The sequence below is a fragment of the Rhinopithecus roxellana genome, chromosome 1, assembly GCF_007565055.1.
Source record: "Rhinopithecus roxellana isolate Shanxi Qingling chromosome 1, ASM756505v1, whole genome shotgun sequence".
Classification (NCBI taxonomy): domain Eukaryota; kingdom Metazoa; phylum Chordata; class Mammalia; order Primates; family Cercopithecidae; genus Rhinopithecus; species Rhinopithecus roxellana.
This window is the reverse complement of record NC_044549.1, coordinates 164,864,819-164,888,950: the sequence shown is the minus strand read 5'-3', so window position 1 is coordinate 164,888,950 and position 24,132 is coordinate 164,864,819. Positions and strand designations below refer to the sequence as shown.

At 37.2% G+C, this 24,132-nt stretch overlaps 1 protein-coding gene across 1 annotated transcript in view; it reads left to right on the top strand.

The window, feature by feature from the left end:
• Positions 1 to 2,084: 2,084 nt before the first annotated feature.
• The window catches only part of ZCWPW2 (zinc finger CW-type and PWWP domain containing 2), a 96,908-nt gene continuing 74,860 nt past the window's right edge, over positions 2,085 to 24,132 (top strand). The window contains 4 exon segments of the mRNA XM_010357343.2: positions 2,085 to 2,228; positions 2,230 to 2,417; positions 18,050 to 18,077; positions 18,079 to 18,210. Coding sequence (XP_010355645.2) covers positions 2,085 to 2,228; positions 2,230 to 2,417; positions 18,050 to 18,077; positions 18,079 to 18,210 — 492 coding nt within the window.

Below are 24,132 nucleotides of genomic sequence, written 5' to 3'. Positions count from 1 at the left end.
GGAACATTTTTTACTTCACTTAATGAAGTAACTTTATAATCTTCACATGAAAACCAGACAAAGACAAAAGGAGAAATAACAGACAAATCTTATTTATACACACATAAAAATATTAATTATTAATAAATGAAATACAGCACTGTATATTAAAAACTTATGAGGCATAACCGGGTAGGGATTATCCAGAATACAAGTATAGTTTATTATTCAAAAAATCCATGAATATAATGTACCCAATTGATATGTTTTAAAAGAAAAACCATATATTTATCTCAGTATATGCAGAAAAGAATTTTATGAAATTAAACATCACATTATGATTAATATCAATTTAAAAAATCCTTTTGGTAGGCCGGTAATAGAAGGAAAACAACTTTCTGTAACCTTTTAATGGTCTTTACAAAAACCATACTCCCAACATAACAGTCAAACATTCAAAGCATTCTCTTTAAAATTAGATAAAGAAATCTACTATCATGGCTTCTAGTCAATGTTGTATCTGTCTTAGCCAGCATAGTAAGACAACATATGAAGATTGGAACTAAACAAGCAAAAACAGCTGTTACACACACACACACACTTGATGTCAAGTGAAAGTTTAGGAAAGGACAGGGACTCTGTGAGTAACACATAACCTGGCTCCAAAGTCTAACCTCAGTCACTTCTGCTTTACTGACTGGTGACCCAGAGAGTAGAGAAAAATTTTATTCACTTCAGTTGCAATCCACATTGCAGTTTTGCTCCTTACGCATTTTCTCATCAATTAAATAATTAAACACATTAAAACAAATATCATTAGTAAAAGTTTATATCTTCTGCTAGATTTGACTCTGTTTTTAGACTTTTTCACTGTTTCAGTATGAAAAACAGTGTTACACTGAATGTTTTTGGTCTTCGTATGTATTGGTTCGTCTTTTTAAAATTTATTTTATTACATATGCACGAGTGGGATTAATAGGTCAAAATTTTTGAACTATGGCTATTGAAATACATTGACAAATTTCTAAAGCAATTTGCAGTGGTCCTGGTAAGGTATATGACAAATATAAGTAAGTGAGCTTCTAAATATATGATTAATTTATAAATTAAAGGATTCTTTAAATGGTGCTCATACTTGGATAGTAGTGTTCTACTAATTTGTGTATATGGCACATCAGTCTTTTTATTTTTAAGAAATAGACTTTGTATTGCAAAATAAGTTGCCAATACTTAGTTTTACTTGTATTTTATTTATATTTATTTATTACTATATACATTGTTATTGAAGCCAGAATTTGGAGGCTTTGTTACACAATTCAAATTTTTTATATGTTTAAAATTTTTCTAACAAAAAAGCTCTGAGAAATTTAGTTAATAATGAATAAAAGCTGAAACTATATAAGGAAGAGATTAATTTTTAAAAATCTTGCATTTCTGTATGTTGAAATATTTTGCTGCATTTGATTTCCTGATACAGAAGAAGAAAAGGAACATTTAGTCATGCTGTATATATACTCAAGAGGCAGTACAAACTAATGGGTAAGATCACAAACTTAGAATCAAACTGTTGGCATTTAAATTCCAGCTCTACTGTGTATCAGCTTCAGGACCTGAGACAATTGCTTTACATTTCTTAGCTTCAGTTTTGTCTGTAAAAATGGGCCTAATAAGGTTGTTGGGAAGACTATATGAGCCATGTGTATAAAGCACTTAGAATAATACCTGGTGCCTAGTCAGCATTCAATAAGGCTTAGCTGTTATCATGGGAAAATATACTTGTTATATACCAGACATGTGCTATATATTAGGTTAATAGAAACTATAGTCAACCTCTACTCCTCTTTGGTTCCATCATATTTTTCTTATTTTTAATTTTGGTGCATTTTATGCTCAGAGTGATTGTTGTTTCTATTTTGTTCCTTTGTTTCTGGGTAGGTGGAAACAATGTGTTCAACATATGTAGTCTTTGTAGGATAGAGAGGGGATGGGAACAGAAGATATCAAAGAGGAATTTCTCTGATTTTGGTTTGAATTTTCTCTCCTTATACTCTTGAATCCTCATTCTGTTATTTTCCTCTTTCTTATTTTCCAGATTAAATGCCTTAATGAATAAAGAAAAATTGGATGGTAAGATTGAATATTGTAACTGTGCAATGGATTCCTCAGTGGAAAACATGTATGTAAACAAAGTGTGGGTTCAATGTGAGAATGAAAATTGTTTGAAATGGAGATTGTTGTCAAGTGAGGACTGCAGCCAGAGTTGATCATGATGAACCATGGTACTGCTTCATGAACACTGATTCAAGATATAATAACTGCTCAATTTCTGAAGAAGACTTCCCTGAAGAGTCTCAGCTTCATCAGTGTGGATTTAAGATTGTCTATTCACAGCTCCCTCTTGGAAGCCTGGTTTTGGTAAAATTACAGAATTGGCCAAGGTAAGGTTTGTGTTGTTTTGTGACTTTTGAGGTATAGTCTTGCCAGGTTTATGAATATTAAAAATATTTTTGAAGATTCAACATTTTTCTTTTGTCTACTTGTTTCTTGATTTCTTATCATTGTTCTTTTCTATACTTCTTTGGATTTTTTTTTTCTAGCTTTTAAATGGGAAAGTTAGGTAACTGAATTCAAATCTTATTTTCTTCCCAATATAGGCAATTAAAGCTATAAATTTCTCTTCAAGTAGTCTTGTAGCTTCATCATACAAATTTTGATATACTATGTTTTATTATTCATTTTGAAATATTTACTGATTTTCTTTGTCATTTCCTTTTTGAAATGGGTTATTTAGAAGTGTGTCTTTAAATTACCAAATATTGGGGAATTTTAATGTATCTTATTGCATTCTAATTTAAATCTGTTATAATCAGTTCCACTGATTCTTATTGTATGGCCCACCATACCTTCTTGTGGCATATATTATTAATGTTTCATGGTCATTTGAAAAGAATGTATTCTGTAATTGTTGCCTAAATACGTAAAATATTTTTTCTTTAGATTTATGTTGATTTATTATATTCCAATATTTCCCATTCTTGGTTGGTTTTCCCAAGTATGCAGTGTGCACTTTCAGCTTATAACTTCAAGTCTTATTTTTAGCTGAGGTTTATTATATTATAACCTATTATATTTGTTGTGTTGCATTGCTTTGATTTTCTTATTTTAGGATTTTGATATTACTTATGGTGGATGTTTGTCCGTCTTTTGTATTACCTTTTCTTGAACTGTGTTTATCTTTTCAATTTTTTAAAATTTCTTTTTTTTTCCTTTTTTTTTCTGAAGGTATATAAATTGCTTTTGTGTTCTGGTTTAGTCTTTTTTGTCAAAATCACAAAAAAAATTTCATTATGTTTCTTCTCTTTTCAAATCTTTTTCTTTTAATTGTAATTTTAGGTTCAGGGATCCATATGCAGGTTTGTTGTATAGGTTCACTTGTTTGATAGGGGTCTGTGGTAAAGATTGTTTCATCACCCAGGTGTTAAGCCTAGTATGCCTTAGCTATTTTTCCTAATCCTCTCCTTCCTCCCACCTTCCACCCTCTGGTAGGCCCTAGTGTCTGTTATTCCCTTCTCCATGTCCATGTGTTCTCATCATCACATCTTTTTCTCTAATCACTTACTTTATTTTTTTTTAGTTTTTCTAATTATAATTTATGTTGCTTTTTTTCATTACTTGCATTATTTTCTTAATTTCTATTATCTCAATTTGAACTTTCAGGTACAATTTTGATCTTTGTAAGACCATGCCTCTGTGATAAGCTTTCACTTTTTGTTAGGGTATTTACCATAACATATTTATATTAGATTCTACTATAATCTTTTCTTCTTGAGTACTTTTATATGAAATGGCTTCTTATTTGTTCAGAAGGCAAGAGGGAGTAATACTTTTTTTCAGTTCATTTTCTCTCTGTTCAGATTGGTTTATTCCTATTGTTCTCTTTTTAAGTTCACTGATTCTTTTCTCTATTATATTCATACTGTATTGAAAGTATCCATTGAGCTTTTAAAAATATTGTATTTTCAATTCTAAAATGTTCATTTGGTTCTTTATATTTCCTATTTGTTTACTAGACTTTATATTCTTTTCATTTTGGATCTTATTTAAACCTATTTAGCAAGCTGCTTTTGCTACTACATCAGCAGGATATGTGGGAGCACCTCTTTGTTACTCCCACATGGGAGTAAGAGTCGAGGTTCTCCACTCAGCCTCTATTGATTTCCAAGGGAGGGAAGGGTGCCTCAATTCCACTGGGAAGAGGAGAGAGTTCAAGCTCCCCACTCACAACCCTAGCTCATAGGGGTAGGATGAACTTTTCATTGTTGCCAGGTGAACTTCATTGACACCATAGCGGGAGGGTCTTGTTAACACTGGAAGGTGGTAAAAGTCTCAGCTTCCAGCTAAGCCTTTTCTGCCACCACCTGAGCAGGAAGGGTCCTCCATTATTACTGGGTGATTTGCAGTCCGGGCTCACCATTGGCCTTTGGTATCGGGGTAAATGTGGAGGCCATATATTTTCCATGACGCTTTTCTGGGATAAAGCAGTTATTCTGTATAAGTTTTCTGTCTTGCTAGGCTCCCCCTATCCTGGTCCTTTGGCTAAAAAGAGCAGGCTTCACTGGAGCTTTTTTTTGTTTGTCTGGTTGTATTCACTGGTGTTTCTGGGTTGCTGACTTCTTCAGTACCCAGCTGAGGAATATAAAGTGGCAAGAAACTCACTGCCATGTCATTCCTCAAGTCACAGGATCCCTAGCTAGTCTATCATTTTCTCTTTGACTTTGAGAATCTTTTTATGTTTTTTTTCATATATAACACGCAGATTTTTTGATAGAAGGAGAAATACAAAGAAATGAATCTACTTCTTGTTGAGAACCATACGTTGGAGAATAGTTTGTTTGTTTTTTAGCTTCCCCCCCACCCACTTCAAAGTTCCAGAGCCCTTATTTTATTGTTTTCTCAAAGTATCAAAAATATGGCCTGTGTTCTTAAATTTCCTAGGTTTTTCTCTCCCCCTTGTTTACTTTTAAATTTTTAACATTTACATTTTTATTTATTTTAATTAATTGACTTTATTTAGGTTTGCAGAAAAATGGAATGGAAAGTATGGAGAGTTTCCCCATGTCCCCTTCTCCCTCTGACACCCACGGTTGCCCTACCATCAACATCCCACACTGGTGTGGTACATTTGTTATAATCTATGAAATAGCATTCACTCATCATTATCAATAAAGTCCATAATTTACATTAGGATTCATTCTATGTGTTATATATTCTGTGGGTTTTAACAAATGTATAATGACATGTATCCACCATTATAGTATATACAGAATAGTTTTATTGGCCTAAAAATTATCTGTGTTTCTCCTATTTACCCTTCCATTCATCCAAACTCTTGGTGACCATTTATCTTTTTACCATCTTCATAGTATTATCTTTTCTAGAATGCCATATAGTTGGGATTGTATAGTATTTAGCCTTTTCAGACTATCTTCTTTTTTTAGTAATATGCATTTACATGTCTTCCATGTCCTTTTATGGCTTGATTACGCATGTATTTTTGCAACTGCATAATATTCCATTGTCTATACGTAGGACAACTTATCTATCCATTCGCCTACTGAAGGATATCTTGGTTACTTCCAAGTTTTGGCAATTATGAATAAAGCTTCTATACATCCATATGCAGGCTTCTATGTGGACCTGTTTTCAGTTCCTTTGGGTAAATACCAAGAAGTGCAATTGCTGGCAGTATGCTATGAGTATGTGTGTTGTTTGTTTTTTAAGAAAATGCTAAACTGTCTTCCAAAGTGGCTGTATTATTTTGCAATGTTGCTTCACCTCCCTGCCAGCATTTGGTGTCACCTGGATTTTGGCCATTTTAACAGGTGTGTAGTGGTATTTCATTGTTTTAATTTGTATTTTCCTAAGGACATATGCTTTTGAATATCTTTTTATATGCTTATTTGCCATCTTGTATATCTTCTTTGGTAGGGTGCCTGTTCAGATTTTTTGGCCATTTTAAAATCTGGTTGTTCATTTTCTTATTGTAAAGTTTGAAGAGGTCTTTGTATATTTTGGATATCACAGTCTTATCAGATATATATTTTGCAAATATTTTCTCCCACTCTGTGGCTTGTCATCTTATTCTTTTGACAGTGACTTTTGCAGAGCAGATTTTTTTTGTTTTAATGAACTCCACTTTATCATTCTTTTCTGTCATGGTTGGTGCCTTTGATGTTATATCCTCACTTTTATTTGTATCTTCTTTTTCCTTTGTTTCTTATTGATCCTGTCCTCTTCAGTTTAGATTTTGCTCCCAGTAGTTTCTCATTCTGTGAACTTTTTTTAAAAATTAAATTAAATTAAATTTTTTTTTTTTTGAGACGGAATCTCGCTCTGTCGCCCAGGCTGGAGTGCAGTGGCGCAATCTGGGTTTACTGCAAGGTCTGCCTCCCGGGTTCATGCTATTCTCCTGCCTCAGCCTCCCGAGTAACTGGGACTACAGGCACCTGCCACTACACCCGGCTAATTTTTTGTATTTTTAGTAAAGACAGGGTTTCGCCATGTTAGCCAGGATGGTCTCGATCTCCTGACCTCATGATCTGCCTGCCTTGGCCTCCCAAAGTGCTGGGATTACAGGTGTGAGCCACCGCGCCCGGCCCCTGTGAGCTTTTATCCTGGAATGGATCTTGGTTGGTTGGTTCATAGGGCCCACACTTTTCCAACACTTTCAGATTTTGTTGCAATCCATCTCACAGTTTTGGCTGCTGTTCTTAGTTCAACTTGCTGCACCTTCCTGTAAATGCTTGTTGCAAGTTTGAAGTCCTCATTCCTCCTCCTCCCACCCTCCTTCCTCTCAAATAGATGCTAATATTATGTGGGGGTCATATAATTTTTAGTAGTTTGTGCCCATTTGCTCCTATTTTGGTGTTCATGTGGGTAGCTTACCACTTAGTTTCATTATAGGTGGTGTGCGTCAGGTTTGGTTTTGCTATTATAGTTGCCCTACCTGTATTTATGGGGAAATTTCAGGATATTCTAAAACTATACCACCATTACTGCTATCTTTCCAGAATCCCTTACTATTTTACATTGCATTTTTCAACATAACATTCTTGAATATATATTCTAGCTCACTACCTTGTTTTCATTCATGTTCAACTATTCTCCATGAAGAAAATAGGATTTTGGCTTTCATAGAGAGACTATGGTGGTCTTATTCCCGCACCCCCCCCCCCCCCCCCCCCACACACAGAGCCTTTAAATCAATACCTAGATGTATGTTCTTGCTCTATCACTTATGGTTATGGCTGAATTATATTCTCTCAAAATTCATATGTTGAAGTCTTTAACCCCCAGTACCTCAGAATGTGACCATATTTGCAGATATGATTCTTAGAGAGGTAATTAAATGAAAATGAGACCAAAGTAAGATGGACCCTAATCCAATATGACTGGCCTCCTTTTAATAAGAGGAGATTAGAACCCAAGACATGCACAGAAGAAAGACCATGTAAGGACACAGCAAGAAGGTGGATGTCTGTAAGCCAAGGAGAGGGGTTTCAGAAGAAACCAAACATGTCAACGTATTAGTCTTAGATATTAATCCCCCACAACTATGAAAAAATAAATTTCTATTGTTTAAGCCACCCAGTCTGTGGTATTTTGTTATGGCAGCCCTAGCAAAGTAATGTGCTTACTATCTTTGCACATGTGGGAAATCTAGAAAAATGTGGCCTTTGTTACTGAGGGCTTTTCTAAAGATCAAATGTGATAATGTTGTTTAAAAATTATATTGTTAATCGGCTTCCATGTAATAATTTAGGAGGGTCATCAAGAGGAAATAGTTACGTAAGAAAAAATGTTTTAAAAGACATGAATATGAACACTTATTTTATGAGAACTTATGAAGGTATTTGTAGTCCCGCATAATTTTTCTTATTTCTAATGAACATTTTGGAAGCACAGTGTTTGTTTTCTCTAAGGAAAATTCTAAAGTTTTAATTCTAGCTCAAAAAAATTGATTTTTTTTTGTCACTGTGTCTGAAATACTGTGTTAGAAATTTGATTAAAAATTTTCTTTTGAAGTGTTGTGCTGGTCACTGAGGCTTAAGACTTAAAAATGAAACACGTTTTACCCCAGTCCCTCAATTATCTCTAATCTATGATTAGGGACATCAAAATGCCCCAAAACTACAGCTCTATCTACCTTCTTATTTACTGGAGAGTAGAATGCATCTGACTAAGTTGTCACATATATTCCTCTTTATAAACTAAGTTGAGCACACAAAATACAGATTAAGAAACTCAAATCTACTTACATTGCTTATTCAGTAGCACAAATATATAGAAAGATAATAACAGGATAAATTACAATAGGAAAATATAAAGATAGAATTAACCTACTAGAAACAAATATTAGTTCTTAATTAAGCAATGTCATAGATGTTGAAGTTCCAAGTAGAAAGATTAGCTGCTGGCCCCAGAGATACCTAGCGGTGTAGCATTATCTGCGTCAATTCTCTTTAGCCTATGGCCTTACATGTAGCTTCTAAGGCTCAGAAACTCAATCTTGTCAACATATCAGAGCTATTCTTTCTCAAAAAAGTTGATTCTCTATAATAAAGCTAGCTAGAGACTGATACAGAATCTAGAACTGCTTTATATCTATATAATAAAAACAAATAATTGTCAAGAGAATAGTACTTTCTTTTTCTATGTGCAGATTCCAGGAAGAATCAAATTATAACAGTTATATCTACTTCTACATTCTGGCACAGCATATATTTATGTACTTATAAAAATATATATGTAGGCCAGGTGCGGTGACTCACGCCTGTAATCCCAGCACTTTGGGAGGTCAAGGCAGTAGGATCACCTGAGGTTGGGAGTTCGAGACCAGCCTGACCAGCATGGAGAAACCCTGTCTCTACCAAAATTTCAAAATTAGCTGGGCATGGTGGTGCATGCCTGTAATCCCAGCAACTCTGGAGGCTGAGGCAGGAGAATTGTTTGAACCCGGGAGGCAGAGGTTGCAGTGAGCTAAGATAGCCCTATTGCACTCCAGCCTGGGCAACAAGAGCAAAACGCCATCTCAAAAAAATTATATATATGTGTGTGTGTGTGTGTGTGTGTGTGTGTGTGTGTGTGTAACATTTTGCCTTTGGGTTGTGCCTTTATATACTAGGATATGGAAACATCTGCATGTGCTAGAAAGATAAAACTCTCCACAGTGTTTAAGCAGCCTTGTTTTTAAGAAAATTGATCACACACTATTGTATTTGGCTAGAAAGAGTCTGGACTCTTTAGAGAAAAAAATGGTGCATATCTCAATTCAGGAAGACATATCGTGAAGCAGAAACTAGGCTCTGTTACGGTAACTACTTCAGGAATATTTACACAGATATTTGACAAAGCTCTGTCAAAAATATGAAAATTAATTTATAGAAAATATATTTGCATTCTATTATAGTCCAGTTTGGTAATAAAATATGGCTTTAAGTTAACAAAGCAATCAAGTGATACTTTTTAGACACAGTATATAAATTGATAAATTGAGATTTCTACCAGATCCTTTTAGTATTATAATTATTAATTGATTACTTTTCATTTGCATTATTTTGCATATGAATTAATATACTCATAATGTGTGTGTCTGAAAGGAAAACTTCCCTTTTCCATCAGCCCCTGCAATTAGGTACAGTCCAGAGATTTCTTGGCAAATATCACATTTAGTCATGACTCATCCATTTTGTTTCCAACAGTTTAGGGAAAAGCCCCAAGTAAAGTTTGCTCTCCACTTATACATCCAAACCACTATTTAAACATGAAGTCATGTATTTCTAATTGGCTATGTGACACCTGAAACCATGATTAAACTTCAACTTCTATGGGGGCAATAATTATCTTATTAAAGATCATTTCTGCTGGATAACAAATATGTAAAACATGAATTTTTTCCTGATACATTGGCATTCCCTTGAGCTTACTTGTCCTGTCAAAATTTGCCCTTTCCTCTAATGGATTTCAGTGACTGGTATCTATTTGATTTTGTTGCATTTGTGCATTTTACTTCTCACCACCCACAGATTCTAAAATTGATCATACACTTTTCTTGTAATTCTGATAACTTTCCATTGGGTTGCCCACTCTTCTCCCTTTCCATCATTAAATCTCCTGATAATGCTTCAGAATTTCTCATCCCAGTAAAAGGAAAAATAGAGAAATGGAAGTGCAGAATGCATTATCATGGTTGACAGTCTCTGAACTCAGAATGAGGTCAGCATAAGGGCAAAAAGTGGACATCAGCTTTCTTCAAACACCTCAAGTCGGAAAAGATGATGAATGTAGGAGATGAGGAGAAGTAATCGTGTTTTCTACATCTATTGTCTCTGCTCAGCTTTTCCTTTAGTTTAGCACATTCATTTTTAACTGTGATATACAGACTAAGAGTCAAACAATTTCCCTCTGTCTCATGAAGAAATACTGAAGTGCCCCATTTATTTGGACATGTGACAATATCTTTCACAATTTGTTTTTAGATCGGCATGCAAGATTTTCTATGATTTAAGTATGTTTAAATATGAACAGAAGCTTTCTCTTTCATTAGCATCTAATTCTTTTTGAGAGTCATCTCTGTTTTTATTTATATTTATAAAGTAATAATTTAAAATGAATACTCTTAGACCCAATAGAGATGTGATTTATCAAAGACTATCAAAATAGCCACTCATGTTATACATAATAACTGCAAAATACTTCCCACTTTTATGACTTAAGTTTGAGAAATCTTGAGACTATTTTATGCTACTTTTAATTTGATATTGCTTGACAATAATCCCTTTGAGAAATTTTAAATCACCAACTATTAAATATAAACCTCTTACATTTTACAGTTTTAACACTGTAATGTAACAATTACGGATTGGTTGCTTTTAAAATAGATGTTAATTGGGTTGAAAGACCCATTGTTCCCAAATTTCTGTTAAGTTGGGTTCTCCATTGTTGCTGCCATGGAGTCTCCATTTCTGCTTCTTAGTGAGATCTTCCTTCTAGTGGACTCCTTCAGAAATGTAAATTTCCAATGTAAGTTTACAAGGTAAACTCTGCTCAAGTTTGTTCTTAAAGACAGCCTAATAACAGTCACCAAACAATGAGATACTGTGGTGTGAACCTGATAATAACCAGATAGTCTTCTTCATTGAGGTCCTGAGACTACAACTGACTTTCTGTTATCACTTAGAGTTCTTTTAACATATTAGGCTTCTTTGGGTTCCAGACAGTTGGAAACAATGTGTAATGCTCTAGACCTTCCTCTTCTAAAACCTATGACTGCCAGGTAGTCCTCTACCTGTGCTTTCCCTAACTCAGAGGCACAAGAGCCACAGGACTCTGCTCAGCCTCCAGGGAGCAACTGAACATCTACTTCATTCTCACATTCCACCGTCTCTGTTGATTGTGCACCCATGTAACCACCGCCTGGCAGTAGAGTTGGGACTTGTCAACTTCCTAGAATCTGAATTTTTATGTCACTAAATACCAAGCATGAAATATTTTTATTAGTTTACATTGTTTTGTTAATTATGATCAGTAATGATATTTTTGGCTCTGTAACTCACCAGAATCTCATCTTGAATTGTAATCTGAACTGTAATCCCCATGTGTTGGGGGCAGGACCTTGTGGGAGGTAATTAGAATATGAGAGCAGTTCCCCCATGGTGTTCTCATGATACTGAGTGAGATATCATGAGATCCAATGGTTTTATAAGGGACTCCCCCCCCCACTTCACTTGGCACTATTCTCACTTCTCTCTCCTGCTGCCATATGAAGAAGGATGTGTTTGCTTTCCTTTCTGTCATGATTGTATGTTTCCTGAGGCCTCCCCAACCCTGTGGAACTGTGAGCCAATTTAACCTCTTTCCTTTATAAATTATCCAGTCTTGGGTATTTCTTCATAGCAGCACGAGAACAGATTAATACAGGAAATTGATACCACACAGAGTGGGGTGTTGCTATAAAGATACCCCAAAATGTGGAAGCAACTTTGGAACTGGATAGCAGGCAGAGATTGGAACAGTTTGGAGGGCTCGATAGAAGACAGGAAGATGTGGGAAAGTTTGGAACTTCCTAGAGACTTGTTGAATGACTTTGGTCCAAAATGCTGATAGTGATATGGACAATGAAGTCCAGGCTGAGGTGGTCTCAGATGAAAATGAGAAACTTCTTAGGAACTGGAATGAAAGTGACTCTTACTATGCTTTAGCAAAAAGACTGGAAGCATTTTACCCTTGCCCTAGAGATTTGTGGAACTTTGAACTTGAGAGAGATGATTTAGGGTATCTGGTGGAAAAATTTTTAGGCAGCAAAGTGTTCAAGAAGAGACTTGGGTGCTCTAAAAAGCATTAAGTTTTATGTATTCATTCACAAAGATATGGTTTGGAATTGGAAATTTATGTTTAAAAGGGAAGTAGAGCATAAAAGTTTGGAAAATTAGCAGCCTGATGATGTGATAGAAAAGAAAATCCCATTTTCTGAGAAGAAATTCAAGCCAGCTGCAGAAATTTGCATAGTTACAAGAAGCCAAATGTTAATCACCAAGACAATGGTGAAAATGTCTCCAGGGCATATCAGAGGTCTTCATGGCAGTCCCTCCCTTCACAGGCTCACAGGCCTAGGAGGAAATAATGGTTTCATGGGCCTTGCTTCTTTGTGTAGTCGTGGGACTTGGTGCCCTGTGTCCCAACCATGGCTAAACGGGGTCGAATACAGCTCAGACCATTGCTTTAAAGGGTACAAGCCCCAAGCCTTGGCAGCTTACATGTGGTGTTGGGCCTGCAGGTACACAGAAATAAAGATTTGAAGTTTCAGAACCTCCACCTAGAGTTCAGAGGATGTATGGAAATGCCTGGATGTCCAGGCAGAAGTTTGCTTCAAGGACAGAGCCTTCACGGGAGAACCTCTGCTATGAGAGTGCGGAAGGGAAATGTGTCATTGGAGCCCCCACACAGAGTCCCCACTGAGGCACTGCCTAGTGGAGCTGTGAGAAAAGGGTCACCTTCTACCAAACCCCAGAATGGTAGATCCACTGAGGGCTTGCACTGTGCAACTGGAAAAGCCATAGACACTCAGCGGCAACCTGTTAAAGAAGTTGGGAGGGGGACTGTACCCTGCACAGCCACAGGGTGGAGCTGCCCAAGGCTGTGGGAACCCACCTCTTGCATCAGTGTAACCTGGATGTGAGACATGGAGTCAAAGGAGATAATTTCAAAGCTTTATGGTTTGAATGCCCCACTGGAGGGGCCTGTAGCCCCTTCATTTTGGCCAATTTCTTCCATTTGGAATGGGTGTATTTACCCAATGCCTGTGCTAATATTGTATCTAAGAAGTAACTAATTTGCTTTTGATTTTACAGGCTTATAGACAGAAGGGACTTGCCTTGTCTTAGATGCGACTTTGGACTTGGAATTTTGGGTTAATGCTGGAATGGATTAACACTTTGGAGGACTGTTGGAAGGGCCTGATTGTGTTTTGTAATGTGAGGGCATGAGATTTGGGAGGGGCCAGTGGCAGAATGATATGGTTTGACTCTGTGTCCCCACCCAAATCGCATCTTGAATTGTAATCTGAATTGTAATTTCCACAGGTTGGGGGTGGGAACTTGTGGGAGGTGATTAGATCATGGGGTAATTCCTCTATGCTCTTCTCATGATACTAGGTAAGTTCTCATGAGATTTGGTGGTTTTATAAGGAGCTTTCCCCCCTTCACTTGGCACTTCTTTCAGTTCTCTGTCCTGCTTCCATGTGAAGAAGGACATGTTTGCTACCACTTCTGCCATGATTGTGAGTTTCCTAAGGCCTCCCCAGTCATGTGGAACTGTGAGTCAATTAAATTTCTTTCCTTTATAAATTACCCAGTCTCAGGCAGTTCTTTATAGCAGCATGAGAATGAACTAATATAAGTAATAAATTTTTTTATTTGGTTATGGGTTGTTTAGATTTATTATTTTATAACTTTGATATCAATTGATAATTTAACAGATTAATAATCTACAGACCTCAAATTCAAGCAATTTGTGGATATTTTATTTTTGTGATTTCAGATTCTTTGTATACCTTCTTTAGATTTTAAAATTATCTAAATAATTTAGTTTACAAATAGTTACCTTAATGAAGCAAATATATCTTGTATCATTCTTTCTCCTCTCAGTTGTAGCAAACATCTTACATATATATGATTGCATTTGTTTGCTAGGGCTGCCATAACAAAATGCCACAGATTGGGTGGCTTAAACAACAAAAATTTATTTTCTCAGTTCTGGAAGCTAGAAATCCTGAGATTACAGTGTCTGCAGGATTATTATTATTTTTTTTTTTTGAGACTATCTTCTTGGCTTGCAGATGGCTATTTTCTTGCTGTGTCCTAATATGGTCTTCCTTCTGTGCATGTCTGTCTTCACTTCTTCTCCTTATAAGGAGAGCAGTCATATTGGATTAGGGCCCACCCTAATGAACTCATTTTACTTCATTACCTTTTTTAAGGCTCTCTGTTCAAATATGACCACATCTGAGGTTAGGACTTCAACATACAAATTTGGGGGTGTGGGGAGGACAAAATTCAGCCCATAATGATGTCACTTTACAATTTTTTAACTTGCCAAAACCCAAAAATGTGTAAAGTATATGTTTGTTTGAACTTTATAGCAACACAGTAAGGAACTAGTTACAGTGAGGTCTAGATACCTGCTTGGTGCCTGTATTGGTTTGTTCTCATGCTGCTAATAAAGACATACTTGAGACTGGGTAATTTATAAAGAGAAGAGGTTTAATTGACTCACAGTTGAGCATGGCTGGGGAGGCCTCAGGGAACTTACAATCATGGCGGAAGGGGAAGCAAACACATCCTTCTTCACATGGTGGCAGCAAGAAGTGCTGAGCAAAGAGGGAAAAGCCCCTTATAAAACCATCAGATCTCATGAGCATTCACTCACTATCACAAGAACAGCAGCATGGTAGTAACCACCCTCATGACACAATTACCTCCCACCAGATCCCTCCTACGACATGTGGGGATTATGGGAATTACAATTCAAGATGAGATTTGGGTGGGGACACAAAGCCTAACCATATTAGTGCCTCTTGTCTGGTTTTTGGCAAAACCAGAGAAAAATGTTGCCAGTCAGAGACTTGAGCATGTGTTGGTCTTTGCTGTACCGCTAGGAAATGTTGGAAAAAATCTAAGCATTCTGTGTCTCAGATCACTGGGCTATAACATGTTGGGACATATGAAAGGTAGAGGGGTACAGGATTTGGGATTATGAACATCATTATCTAACTGGGACTTTACAGTGCTGCAAAGTGAAGTAGCACTTGACAGCTGTACAGATTTCTGAATGGTTTGGTATATTAGATATGCATATTTTAATACTTGATCTGTAAAACTGTACATTCCTTAATCATAGCTTGCTGACTTTATTTGCTGCCTTCCCGTCCTGCTTTATTCTCTGAACAGTAAGTCAGAGTGTAGAATGACTGGTTAATTTTTTAACACTTAGTTGATATGTAAGTGCAATTTTGCCATGGATAGTTTTAGCCTAATAATTTACATTGTACTAAATACAAGATGATAATTTTGACTTCAGATTTGTAGTTTCTAAAATAAAAAGTCAATTTTTTGATACATTAATACTAAGTATTTAAGAAATTATAGACCTAATATGTATGTAAGATAAATAAAATACCTAGCTATAGTTACAATGTATTATCTGAATGAAAAAAATAGGTATTCCTGAGATGAACTCATCTGTATCTTTTTCAGTTTTATTTCACTGAAAGCACACCATCATTCTATCCTTGGTCTTGATATAGTAGCAATCCTTATTGATCAAACATCTGATAAGAAAGGCCTTCTGTTATTTTAGTAAGTTTACTCTTTTGACTATCGTATAAGATAATCCTCATCAAATTGATTTTATCATAGAGCTGGAGAAAACCTTCAGAGATCATGTGGTTGCCCCACTTCAATAAGCAAAGCACATTCTTACACACACACACACAAACACACATACACAAACACACATACTCCTACACTATGTACCACACATACTTTGGTACTCTTTACCAAATGATTATTTAGGCTCTTAACCAGCAAGGAAATGGAATTTATGGGGCTGAATATTCCATCTTTGGGCTAATTATTCTTAAGTATTTTTCTTTTTTTCCTTTCTTGAGTTGAATATAGCCTCCCTATAGTTTCCCTTCCTTTGGTACTGATCCTGCTTCTGAGCCATGACTATGATCTAGTCTAGTGGAAAACATTTGGGCTTTGGCATTAGAAAGTCCTTTTTCAAACTGTGTTTTCACCTTTTATTAACAGTCTTCTTAAGAAAGTTACAGAATAGCTCCAAGACTCAGTTTTCATTTAAATGAAGAAAATAGGCCAGGCCCAGTGGCTCACACCTGTAATCCCAGCACTTTGGGAGGTCGAGGCAGGTGGATCACTTGAGGTCAGGAGTTTGAGACCAGCCTGACCAACATGGTGAAACTTCATCTCTACTAATTAGCCGGGCATGGTGGCGGGTACCTGTAATCCCAGTTGCTTGGGAGACTGAGGCTGGAGAATCGCTTGAACCCGGGAGACGGAGGCTGCAGTGAGCCAAGATCACACCACTGGACTCTAGCCTGGGTGACAGAGTGAGACTCCCTCAAAAAAAAAAAAAAAAAAAAAAAAAAAAAAAAAAAAAAAAAAAAAAAAAAAAAAAAAAACTTCATCAGGTTGGTGGGAGGAACATAATCAAAACCTCAAAGGAGTGCTGGGAACACTGGCACCGTTAACTTGCCTCAGTAAGTTGTCTCTTCCAATTACACCCCAGTTTTTTTTTTTTTTTTGGACCACTTTTAAATATCTGTGGTATTCCTCCTCAGTTTCTCTTATAATAGCCTTGAATCAATTTTCATTTTACTGTTTAAATTACAGAAATTATTTTTAAAATATTGAGCAAATATATTACTTAAAAATTCTAATTTTCTTAGCACTAAATTTGTTTTTGTTTACATTCACAATCAGGAATTTTTACAGTTATGATGTACCCATAAATTTTTAGTTTATTTCAAACTTCCTTTTAAACAGAACATGATAAACCAAATAAAATGAATAACTTCTTAGGTGTGGGTTTTCTCACTTCAGAAGTTTTTCAGGACTATTATCTAATTTCCTGTTCAGACTCCATATAGAAATAGTATTTCAGTTTTTGCTTATCAGGGGTATTAGTGACAGGAGCTCTCTGCTGCATATTATGAAATAGAAAAACCAAATAAAACAAAAAAGGTAGAAGAGTAGAATGGGCAAAAGTGGGAAATGAAGACCAAAGAGAAAAATGAAACATATCAAGAAATGTGTGGAGGTTTATGTCATGGAAGAACATATCTCTAAATGTTTGTTTTTAACAAAGAATAAATTTTATTTTCATTGTTGAGGATTTTTGAACAATGTGGTCACCTGGCAATGCAGCAGATGGAGGAAGGAGACAGGATGGAACTGCTGAGCTCTATTTCTGCTTTTCCCACAGTAGTTTGACTCCACAGCATTATCAAAGCCTGAGCTACCAGGATTCCTTTGACAGACCTGGCTCAGGAAGCACCAGCTCTCTCCTTCTCCATCAGAAACCGTACTTACTGGGTTAACAGTTTTGCTAATTAATCATTCAGTTGTTTAGAGTTAATTCAGCTCTACCTGAATTTGATGAATCTTTTTTTTTTCTTTTTGAATCTTCTCTATCATCAGTGCCTAAATATCTCTTGTTGTCCCTGGAGATCATTCTTTTGCTTTATAATGCTTTCCTTATGTCTTATCTATATCTTAAACTTGTGACTATTTCAAAGCTTTCTATAACTATAAAACACAGCTTATTACTTGTATCAAACAAATATCCTAACTTTGAAAGATATAAGTGGGAATATATGTTTTGTGAAAAGTCATTAAAATTCGAAGGAGGAAGTTAATATGTGATTGATTGATGTGTTGATGTCTGCCTTTTTAAAAGCATCAAAATAATTACAAATGTTTTCTTTTGAAAGTTGGCCAGGGATACTTTGCCCTGACCAGTTTTAAAGGGAAATATGTGACCTATGACCCAGATGGAAATGTTGAAGAGTATCACATAGAATTCCTGGGCGATCCTCATTCAAGATCATGGATAAAGGCAACCTTCGTTGGACATTATAGTATCACATTAAAGGTAGGTACAGTAACGTCAAAACTTTATTCTTCTTGCAGTTATTTTTAATTATGGTAATTTTTATCTTTGATCATAAAATACAATTATTTGCTTTCAGATTTATATAAATAATGTATGCTGTTTATTTAATTGAAATATTTGTATTTTTAGTGTTTTTCTCAAAGAAAGTATGGACAAAAAATAGTTGTTGGAGTTTTAAATTTTATTTTTCTAATGGTAATATAATAAAAATCAACTGAAGACTTTATGTGATTGCCTTTTGAAACAATTTTAAGACTATAATTTGGGAATTTTTACGTTTTCTTGAGAAGAGGAGACTATTATAGCCATAGCTCACAGGAAAAATTAATTATGGATTGCAACCAGCTTTTCAATTTCAAATGGAATATTTCATTTATACTAACTCCTCTGGTATCTTTTCGACTCTTTTTAAACTTTAAATCTCACACTACACTTTATGGATAGACTATTAGGTTAGTGCAAAAGTAACTGCGATTTTGCCATTACTTTTGCACCAACCTAATAGTTTCTCAAATTGATGAGAATAGGTAAACTGGACCTATTTCCAAGTATTTGGTTTAATAAGTATAAACCAATTAAATGACCTGTGTTTATATTCTAATACTGAAACTTTTCATCTGCAAATCATGCTTTCAGTAAAACTTGATAAAAAGTAGATGTCAGCAATGTGGATACCTTTTACTTAATTTTAGTATTTTCTGTTTTTTCTTTTTTGTTTTTGCAATGGCCAGCCTTGAATTACTGGGCTCAGGTGATCCTTCTGCCTCAGTCTCCCAAGTAGCTAAGTCTACAAGCACACACTACTGTGTCCAGCTGGATGTTTTTTTGTTTTGTTAATAGTGAGATATGTACATATTTAGAAATACAAAAAAGTACATATACATGTTTAAAACATGCAATTTAATCCACAGTAAAATTAAATCTTTAAATATTGCGGTAATTTTAAATGAGCTTTTACTATAGCTTTGGCGAATATATAGTAAAAACTATGTATTTTTTACTATTTTGTATGGTATTTTATACTATTCAGTTTGAAGCAGGTAAGAGGGGAGGCTGTTTTTGTGAAAACATTTAAGTATGGAATAACACCATATAAATCAATTTCATGCTAGTTGTGATCCAGTCATCTTTACATGAGGCATCTGCTCTGATGTTTTGAATGTGCTCCTAGATACTTCTGCTGGCAATCACAGAAGACAGGATAGAATATTCCATCTGGGCCTCTTTATAAAGGATAGGGGAATCTTTTAGCTGCTCATGAAGCTGACCTTAGAATCTTAGCTCGGGATAGCTGAGATTTCCCTTCCTTTGAAGATGGAGATTGTATTGACTTCAGTTTACACTCTATGGCCTAGAATTCCCAGGGATTTAATCTTTTATGGTCCTTTCTACTTTGGAGCTCCTATATCCTCAAATACTATCTCTATACTGCATCACATTGATCCAGATATTAAATACATGCCCCTGACTTCAGAAAAAAGACAGGACCACTTACACAAAAAGTAATGTATAGTTAAACAATGTAGAGTTTTAAAAATATTTTCTAGAGGAGAAGTATGTAAATTGTACATATTGTCTGATCACTTTTTCTAAAACCAGATGAAGAATGATAGTCATGTATAATTTTCACTGGTTATAGCTGACTAAATCTTACTTCATACACTATTTCAACATCATTTTCCTTTAAATTAATTCTTAGAAGGACTCAGTGTTGGTCTCTGCTGCTGGCAAATTGGGCACTCAGCAGTGGCTATAGCCAGGTCAGCCTTGGTGAGTGGAAGTCCGTGTTGCTGAGTCCATGCATAACCTCCATCCCTGCCACAATGGCCACTTTATTCACTGGGCCCGTTGGTTGATGACAAGGATGACTGAGAAAGAGGCTGAGTGGTGTCCACAGAACACGGTCATCCTATCCACTTGATTATTGAAATCCTCCTCTTCTGGGGTCACCTGTTGGTGAGCACTCACATGGGGTACAAATATCTTCACAGTTTTTGACCACTCAGAGAGGTCTATCCACATACCTCTTCCCCACATTTCTTTATTACCAATTTTCTAGTCATGCTTCTTCCAAGTCCCTGACCATCCAGCCAAACCATTGGCTACAGCTCTTGAATCACTATATAATCACACATCTGTAGATTTCTCCTTCCATGCAAAGTGCACAACCAGGTGCACTGCTTGAAGTTTTGCCTACTAGGAAGATTACCCTTCACAGCTTTCCTTCAGGGATGTTCTAGAAAGGGGCTGTAGTGCTGCAGCTGTCCACTTTTGAGTGTGGTGCCTGCATATCATGCAGAACCATCTCTTCTTCTGTCAGCTGATCACAGGGGATTCATCATGAGGCCATTGGTTCAGGCTGAGGGAGAGAAGGCAGGGTGGCAGGAGTGGAGACGGTGGGAATTTGAGACACTTCCCCATATAACTTACTTGTGCCTTCAGGACCTGCTTGAGCCCGATCACATATACCACTTCCATTTGATGGTGGAATGGTGCTGTGCACAACCCAGTTTATGGCTAGATGGGTCAGAAAGCACCCAGTTCATGATAGGCAGTTCAAGTCACATGGGGACTTGCTAATCCATAGTCAAATGTTCAGTTTCCACCAAAGCCCAGTAACAGGCCAAGAGCTGTCTCTCAAAAGGAGAGTAGTTATATGCAGAAGATGACAGGGCCTTGCTCCAAAATCCTGGAGGCCTCCACTGTGATTTACCTATTTGGGCCTGCCAGAGGCTCCAGACAGCATCCTTACCTGCCACTGACACTTCAAGCAACATAGGATCTGCTGGGTCATATGGCCCAAGTGACAGAACAGTTTGCACAGCAGCCTGGACCTGTTGCATAGCCTTCTCCTGTTCTGGACCACACTCAAAACTGGCAGCCTTTTGGGTCACTCAATAAATGCACCAGAGTAACACACCCAAATGAGGAATGCAGTTGACTCCAAAATCCAAATAAACCCATTAGGCAGTTGTGCCTCTTTTTTGGTTGTAGGAGAGTCCAAATGCAGCAGCTTATCCTTCCCCTTAGAAGGAATATCTCAACAAGCCCCACACCACTGGACTCCAAGAAATTTTGCTGAGGTAGAAGTTCCCTGAATTTTAGTTGGATTTATTTCCCATCCTCTGGCATGCAAATGTCTCACCAATAAGTCCAGTGTGTTTGCTACTTCTTCCTCACTGGATCCAGTCAGCATAATGTTATCAATGCAGTGGACCAGTGTGATACCTCATAGAAGTGAAAAGCGATTAAGGTCTCTCTGAATAAGATTACAACACAAAGCTGGACAGTGGATATACCCCTGAGGTAGGACAGTAAAAGTATATTGCTGGCCTTGCCACCTGAAGGAAAATTGCTTCTGGTGGGCCTTATGGACGGGAATGGAGCAAAAGGCATTTGCCAAATCAGTGGCTGCATATCAGGTACCAAGAAATGTGTTAATTTGCTCAAGCAATGAAACCACATCTGGTACAGCAGCTGCAATTGGAATCACCACTTGTTTACACATATGATAATCCACTGTCATTCTCCAAGATCCATCTGTTTGCTACACAGGCCAAATGGGAGAGTTGAATGGGGATGTGGTGGGAATCACCTCCCCTGTGTCCTTCACGTCCTTGATGTGGCACTAATCTCCACAGTCCCTCCAGAGATGCGATATTGTTTTTGATTTACTATTTCTCTAGTTAGAGACAGCTCTAATGGCTTCTATTTTGCCCTTCCTACCATTATAGCCCTCACCCTACCAGTCAGGGAGCCAGTGTGGGGTTCTGCCCGCTGCTACATATGTCTGTGCCAGTTATGCAATCTGGCACTGGGGAAATGACCACAGGATGAGTCCAGGGACCTACTGGACCCACTGTAAGTCAGACCTGAGCTAAAACTCCATTAATTACCTGACCTCCATATGCCCCTACTTTAACTGGAGGACCACAATGACATTTTGGGTCCTCTGGAATCAATGTCAGCTCAGAGTCAGTGGCCAGGAGTCCCTGAAATTTCTGATCATTTCCCGTTCCCCAGTGCACAGTTACCTAGGTGAAAGCCCAGAGGTCTCCTTGGGGACATATGGGAGAAAGATTCACTGCATAAATTGTTGGTAATGTAGTGGGGTCCTTCCTCAAGGTGACCCGGCCTCCCCTTCATTCAAGTGGTTCTGGGTCTGTAAACCTGGATCAAGTCTGGAAATTGATTGAGGGGGTGTGGTTCTCTGTTTTTCCAATTGAAATTAATCTTTTGTCCATTCAACCTAGTTTTCTGCTTGTATAAATTAAGTAGGAATGCAGTAGGCTTCCTATCAGTTTCACTTCTAGGAACGTTGTGATTAACTAGCCAATACCAGTGGGCTCTACACAAGTCAGACTATTCTGATTGCTGCTTTGCCTCTGCTGTCCATTACAGTAGATATGCCCACCTTGCCTTTAATGGTTGAGTGTCACCACTTGGCCCCTGCCACCTCAGGATCCAATTATTCTCATTGTATTTAAATTTTGTAGTCGAGTGACCATGGTTCCCACTGTTAGATCTGACATACAGAGAAGAGCAATTACAGGGCTCCTCAAAATTGCAGATGCTGCCCTCACAAATCTGTTTTGCAAGGCATTGGTCAAGGGTGTATCTTCTGGACCCTCCCAGCTAGGATAAGTAGGTCTAAGTGACTAATCCACTCCACCATCCCAATCTCCCTAACCCTTTGGACCCCTTCCTCTACATTGAACCAAAGAAGATTAGGCATTTCCAGCTGCTCACAGTGAACCATCTTTTAATCCATGTTTCATGTGACCAAGCAAATAAACTGTTAGAACCTTTTTTTAACTCCCCAAGCTACAACATTAAAAGCAGAGTCCCTACTTAATGGGCCCAAATCAATAAATTCAGCCTGATCCAATTCTGTCTTCCTTCCACCATTATCCCACACCATTAATATCCATTTTTATGCCTGTTCACCAGATTTCTGTTTATATAAATTAGAGAACTCAAACAGCCCTTTTTGAGTGTAGCACACCTACTCATGCTCACACTCTCACCCTCACCTCTAGGGGTGAGGACTTTAGTTATAGGTCTAGAAGATAGCATGAGTGTTGAGGGTGGCTCCTGAGGAGAATCAACATTATTTTGCCTGGCAGCTGCCTCGGGGGAAGCCATCACTGTTGCCACAGGCAATGCGGGGTTTATCTCCTCAGACAAAGGCAGAAAGGCTGATGGCAGCATTGGTTGAGGAGGGGAAGCTGCCACCACAGAGTTTACAAATCCAGTGTCCCCAGCTTCATCAGGGTCCTCCCACATGTCCCCATTCCACAATGCAGGGTCCCATTCTTTTCCAATCAACGCACTCACTTTTAGAGTAGACACCTGGTGAGGCTGTACATGCACCTTTCGTTGCAGGTCAGCCACTCACATGATAAGAGCTTGTGTCTGTTTTCCACAATTTCAGCTCTTCCTCTACAGGAGATAAGACTCTCACTCAGGGCAATCTTAGCAGATTTGAGGCTTAGTATCTGCTTCTTCTGAAGCCAGGAGTTAGAATCCCTGTATTCATCTTTTGCTTTCATCACTTTGTCCACTGAACTTAGGAGCAACCAACCAGCTTCATTATATTCCTTGGTTCTTCACATATGGTCAAATGTATTATGTATAGAATCACTAAACTCCTTGCCTCTCATGGGCAGTGAATCAGGAGTGCCAAATGCATTTATTTGGCTAACTCCGTAAAAAGTTCACACCATGGAGTATCAGTGTTTTCTATACTATTAGAAGTAGAGTCCTTAGCATTTTGGGGTCTATCATATTAAGCAGCCAACTCCAGAAACCCCCAAACCAACAAAAGAACTCCATCCTTAATATTCTATTCCCCTAGAACCATGCCTGGTACCCAAATCTGTATTAGGGTTCTCTAGAGGG